We start from the raw sequence: 6,345 nt of genomic DNA, 5'->3' as shown, positions 1-6,345 counted from the left end.
CAGTTTACTTTCAGTATATAACAAAAGAAAAATCATATGCATATATCTGTACTGTATCGGTTTACAACCGTGTACCTTGTGGTAATGCTGGCTGTATCTAGTGGTACTTCCTTACATAATAAGAAAGATGGAATGTTCAGTTAGATGCCAAGAGCTTTCTTCATTCACAACTGCCTTTCATATGGAGGACTACTTATGACTTCCAGTATTGCTGAACAGGATCAAGGTAGCTCCAAGATATCGTTGATGATGATTTTGGTAGAGGTTCTCCTAAAAACATAGCTTATGTATTTTAAAAAAGAATGACTGAAAACACTTTATGCAGAATTATTTTTTATTCACTTAACTTTTCCAGTGTTAAAACAACAAGAAAACATTTAGAATGTCCTTTGGTGGAATCTTATTATATTTTAGTACTATATATATATATATATAAACTCATATTCTTTGATGCCAGCACATTGCCAATACAGAGAAACCTCTGCACAATTAAATAATAATGAATAAAACATTTCTCAGGAATAATTATATTAACATGTTGCCTTTTAACACAAAATGGCAATAATACAAAAGAAAAATCTACATATTCATTTTTTTTCATGAAAATAACTTCATTTTATACAAAAGGATAAATATACTGATGTTTCTATAACCACCATTCTTTTCAGATGAACACTAGGATCATACTGATCTAGTGTTTCTATAACATATACAAGGATAGGATTGGCTTGACTTGCTTTTGGGGGGGCTATTACACATGTGCGTCACTAACATCAGACAAAAAAATCTTTCAACCAACAAGGGTTACGTTCACAAAAGCACAGGTTATAGGGGGTTTTGCGACTGTGGCGGGTCCAACATGGCAGTCCGAATGGATTTCCTGATATCCACAATGCACTGACAGCAAAGAATGTCTCTGTCTGGTTGGTCCACACAAACACACACACTGGACAGTTATATATTGCACTGCATCAGACTAGCCAATAGCAATCTGCCCCCCGATTCTCTGAAGCAACCCAGCGTAGTCTTTGCAGCTCGCATTGTGATGGCAATAACTAGTGCAGCTGCCATTACCTTGGTGAGGCTGAAGAAAAACAGTCTATGGACTCCAGACCCTCTCCAGGAGAATAGTTAGTTATGGCTTACTTCACTGGCCTTCATATTCTTGTCAGCTTTATGAAGCAATTGCTCAGTTTGTTATTTTTGTCTTTTCTTGTTTTTTATTTAAATTTTTGCTCTGGCACATTCCTTAACACAGCCTGATCCTAAAGCCAGTGGACTGCTTATAAGATTTTTTTTTTTTTTTTTTAAAGTGTCGGATGACAACTAATCCCTTGTAGCAGGGCAGTCAGAAGCAGTAGCAGCAGCAGTAGCACTGGGCAGTTGGAAGGAGAGAGAGCTCCCTGGCCAGAGTTTGAGTTGTCGCAACCTCCGTTCTCACATTTCTGCTTCTCGCACAGAATGCCAGTGTATGAGGCAGGACACTGGCAGCGCTGGTGGTTATGACACACTCCCCCATTCTGACAGCGCAGAAGCTCATTGTCGCACACACGGGCTGCAAAAAATCAAGCGAAAGGTTAGGGACAGAAGAAATAAAATTAACTTTTCAAAAGCCCAATACTAATTTGTTCCCAGCTAATTAAAAAAATATTGCATAGCATTTTCTTTGCTTTGTATTTTGAAGTCATTCCTCTTGATTTGTGCTGCTAAATTAATTTATATATTTTAATTTGTTAGGGCATGTGCCTGCTCTGTTAGAAGAGGAGGAGGACATGTTAATTACATTGTAACTACACCTCATGTGTAGTGTAATACCATATAAAATAGTTACAAGAAAGCAAAACACAAAGAATCCTCCCTCCTAATAAGTCACTGCTCTAGACAGTCTCTTGTAGTAAAATAAGTGAACAGAACACAAACATACTTAAAGATTTAAAGATAAAACGTGCTTGAAGTTTATAATTATTTAAAATTGATATAAAACAGTACATACATACAGTACATAGGACACATTCCACTGTTAAGAGGATAACGCCCTGTTAGAGTCATTCATCTCTTGTTCTCACTTGTATTCACTTGTGAGCGATGTATATGTGGCCCTCCAGTGTGGCAGCGGACCCCCTACAGCTCATTTTACTGCACAAGCTAATTACATAAAGAACTATTCTTGACATGATCAGCACAACATTCTGTACAATAAAAGATAGCAATGTTCCGACACCTTAGAGCAGATGTAGCAAGTTTGTTTCTTCAGAGCAATTTCCACCTCTTTTTAGGGTCATAATACAAACATTAAAACATTACAACTATCCAGTCCTTCCTTTTGAAGTGTGAGGTGACAGGGTACTATTTTTATAGGTTCTCACTGGGGCCTCTGGTTAAGAACCATTGTTTCATGGTGTCATAGCAACATATGAGGATTGTACCATACAGAATGTCATACAGCTGTGGCAAATATAGCTTTAAAACTATACCATTTTAAATGGGCTTTGGGGTGATTAAAAAAAAACAAAAACAAAAAAAACAACTTTTCACCAATACACCACCAACTGTTGGATAACCCTGAATCCCTGAACATATATGAATGTGTACTACTGTGTAATATATACTCTTATTATACTTTGTTTTATTGTGTCTTCGGTTGTGAGTCTGTAAGTATTATCTTAATACATCGAGACCTCAGTACTGTGCAATACCTACAAAATGGTTGTGGGACTTAACTGTCTCAACCCTGAAATCTAATATCTTTGGTTATGTGTGCTAATATCAATGTTTCTATTACAGCTGTATACCATGTATAATATTTATGAAAGCATTCAGTTCTTTTGTATTAATTATTGATTATAAGACCTCACTGTGACATACATATGGACCTAAAGATTAAGTAAAATCAACCATCTAGTGTCAATAATATGGACACAAATTCCCTCAACCTGTCAATTCTATGACAAAAAATGTGAGATTTAAAAAACAAAATAAAATAAAAAACCTGAAAATTAAATTATTTTAGAAATGGGGGACAATGTCAAGCTTTCAAAGTTCGCAATCACCTGATTGCGAATGGTGGAAATTTACTAAATTAAATTGTTACTAGCTGTACTGTAAATGTAAATTAACTGCTTCAAATGCACTTAGAATCCCCCTCTAGTGCCAGCTTGAATTGTTGAAATTGCCCCCTTTATTCCATACATGACTATGAAAAAACCTTGTGTTTAGGGCACAGTTCAGAAAAGCTTCTGGTTAATGTAGGAAGCATGTCCTCCAAATGAGAACCCCTTAAAGAAAGAGATATTCCATACCAAGGTATGCATAATGGAGTAAAGTGGTAGTCTACAAGCACAGCAGTCTTAGCAAGCCTGTCAAATTGTAATGGATCAGACCTAGTCATTTAGGGACCAAGATTGACGTATTGACGTGTATTAAAACTATAGTAGTAATATAAATCCGATGTCTGCTGTTATGTATTCACAGGACAACAAAACAGACCCACATGTCTCTCCAACTATTTTACAACTGCCGTCAAAACACAGCTGCCTCAATTTACGGTAGCTATTGCAACAGTCCATAACGTAATAGCAGTGCTGTACTACTGTTTTTAAACTGAACATAACATCTGCTAGCCCCTGAAACCCCACCTGAAAAAAAATCTTGTAACATTATTATGTCTTGTATATGGATGACACAGCATCTGTTCTAAATAATTAAAATGAAATATAATGATCTACAGGTGTATGAAATAATGTTTTCCCCAGAGCATCTGATGGCAATTAAAGCAAAGTGAAAACTAGACACCTTAATAGCATCTGCAGGATGTGTTGCGAAAGATGGGAGACAAGACAGACTTCCAGGTCAAGAACTTCCTCAAAAATGACAAGGAACCAACATTTGTGAAAAATCGTATGGGCTAGAAGCAATGGTTCAATCCCTCATTTGAGAAGGCAGTGGATGGGCCTATTTTTGATGGCTGACATGACCTACTATTACCTCTGTAACTGTACAGCATTTGTACATGTGCATTTACAATACACATGTATCATTGGTTTTCTATCTATAGTATAATGGTGTATGCAGAGGATGGTCTGGTATTTCATGACATGGGGGTCAAAGGTCAATTTTTGCCATGACCAACTTAACTTGTGAAATGATGGGGTGTGAAGGACAGATGGATAGATGTATGGAGCACATAGTGGGCTGTGCTTCGTGTGGGTACAGATACATATCATAGATGTAAGTAACAAAGGGGAGAAATCCAGAACAAAGGGTGTGGCAAGCAAAGGGAACAGTTAAAGATCTGATCCATAGTTTAGATGTTTTAAATACAGGGGCTGGTACTGCATTTTCCACCCAACTAATTCAGCCTGCACAAACTCCTTTGTTTAAAAAGGATATAACTCATATGTACACAGACCGATCTTATCAGCTGTAAGTGCCCATTCTGTAACAAGTACTGTATTTTTTATGAGCCCTACAATAATATATATATCCTAGGGATTGAGCAATCAAATACGCATTGGGTGATGCAGTAGCAACACCACCTCCTCATTCATGGCACACTGTTAGTTATTTGCAGTTTACACTGTTTTCTTTGTCTGATTGATATCACATGCATGCACAGCTTTGGCAGACTGGAAAGCATGATTCATTACTCAAAGGAGACTTCTGAAGGCCCTCTATCCAAGACAGCACTGTTTGCACAGCTTTTGATGTTTTATTGGCTTTTGTTTGCTGCATCTGGGTTACTGAAGCACAGACCTCCTCCTTATACAAGGTTAGAGAGACACAAGAAATGCCCTTGTGCTGCTTCCCAGGCCCTTAGCTCCTTCTAAAGAAATGATTATAAGAGGCTTAAGCCTACAGATACAAAGCTTGCATTGAAACAGAGAGCCTACACGGCAAAGCCCCCAGATCATATATATCTTTTGTTTTGTTTAGTACCACACTTACATGGTATTTTTTGTTTGTCAGTTTTTCAGGTACACTGTTATGGTTAAAGTCAAAATGTTTTGACTTGATTCCCCCCCTACACCCCCACCCCCCCTTCACCCCCCGGGAAGAAAAAAATGAATAAATCAAATTGCTCTAGATTAACTTGCTTCCAGACTAGCACCTCTGTACTGTATTTTAGTGCTGTTTTGGGACTACTGATCCTATGATGCATTTCGAGTTGCCATAGTGCTCATTCATCAGTGCCTTTCCATGAAGCATAGAAACGAGTGACCAGTACAAAAAAAAAGCATTATCCTTGCAGACAAAAGGGGTGGATAATGCACCAGCATACAAGAAAAAAGAAAGATGTTTTAAAAATGCAGATGATCAGAATGGGACATGCACACAAAGTTGCAATGCATACTTTTTAAAATTCCACTTACAACCATAATTTCAATAAAATGGACAGTACTTAAATGTATCATACTTTTCATTGTACTGCAAATGAAATTGTATTTCAGTGATCCTGTAACTTCAATAAAAACTGACAGTATGCATTTGGCTTAGACTCCTGATAATAAGAATTACTGATATGACAATTTTGTCAGTCTCTAAAGGTTAGTATTAATGAGAGTTGACTATGTATATACAATTCTCTGTATGCTTTGAAGTTAGAACAAGATTGGTGGTTATATTTTTAGAATATACTTGTAATCTTGAAAATAAAGTAAGCACACCAGAGTACTGTAAGAAAACATTTGTTTGTTAATCACCTCATTTCTAAAATGATGATGCTCTATGTGAAAACTAATTTGATCTTGGAGACAAAATATTTTAAAGTAAAGGTAGGTTAGAAGAATGCACATTTTAGAAACCAATTCTAAAAAGTCTTATAGAAAAGTGGTTAAAAACCCAGGCCATGCTTTAGGCTGCATATCATTTTTGCTTACCAAACAGAACCAGCACATATGCTTATTGTTTTTACAGCTTTACTTTTTATGAAACTCAATCATGCAGGCCAGCGGCACATTAAAGCTTAAAAAAAGACTTGCAGTCGGGTTAGTGAACAAATCCAACATACGGTACAGTAGATTATCAAATCAGAACAATAAAATGGAATCATGTTATATCTGCTACTGCTACATATTTAGCTACTCATGCTAGCAATAGAAGCCATGACTGCAAGGTGCAAGAGAAAGGCTGCACTGGTGTGTTCTACTTACGTTGGCAGCCATTGTGCCATAAATGTCCCGGCAGACATTCATCACATTTAGGCCCTGTTGTTCCCTTCTTACATTCACAAAATCCTGTGCCATTACAGCGAACATTGTCTGAGCCAAAGGGATTACATTTACAGTCTGCAGAAACAAGACAACACACATACATACACACTAGAGACTCGTCCACGGGTTAGTGATT

General features: G+C 37.1%; 1 protein-coding gene across 10 annotated transcripts in view; it reads right to left on the bottom strand.

Annotated features, from left to right (window-relative positions):
* Nucleotides 1-300: 300 nt before the first annotated feature.
* Nucleotides 301-6,345, bottom strand: part of LOC117416670 (netrin-G1-like) — a 101,944-nt gene continuing 95,899 nt past the window's right edge. For 4 of the 10 annotated variants that reach the window (XM_059034878.1, XM_059034877.1, XM_059034879.1 and 1 more), the window contains 2 exons: nt 6,150-6,284; nt 301-1,555 (listed from right to left, as the gene is read on the bottom strand). In XM_059034878.1, the coding sequence (XP_058890861.1) occupies nt 1,308-1,555; nt 6,150-6,284 (383 nt within the window). In that variant the 3' untranslated portion in view covers nt 301-1,307. The remainder of the gene's footprint in view (nt 1,556-6,149; nt 6,285-6,345) is intronic. The other 6 variants (XM_059034880.1, XM_034027990.3, XM_034027992.3 and 3 more) reach the window with 2 other exon arrangements.

This window comes from Acipenser ruthenus, chromosome 12 (genome assembly GCF_902713425.1).
Source record: "Acipenser ruthenus chromosome 12, fAciRut3.2 maternal haplotype, whole genome shotgun sequence".
Classification (NCBI taxonomy): Eukaryota; Metazoa; Chordata; class Actinopteri; order Acipenseriformes; family Acipenseridae; genus Acipenser; species Acipenser ruthenus.
This window is presented reverse-complemented; position numbering and strand designations above follow the sequence as displayed.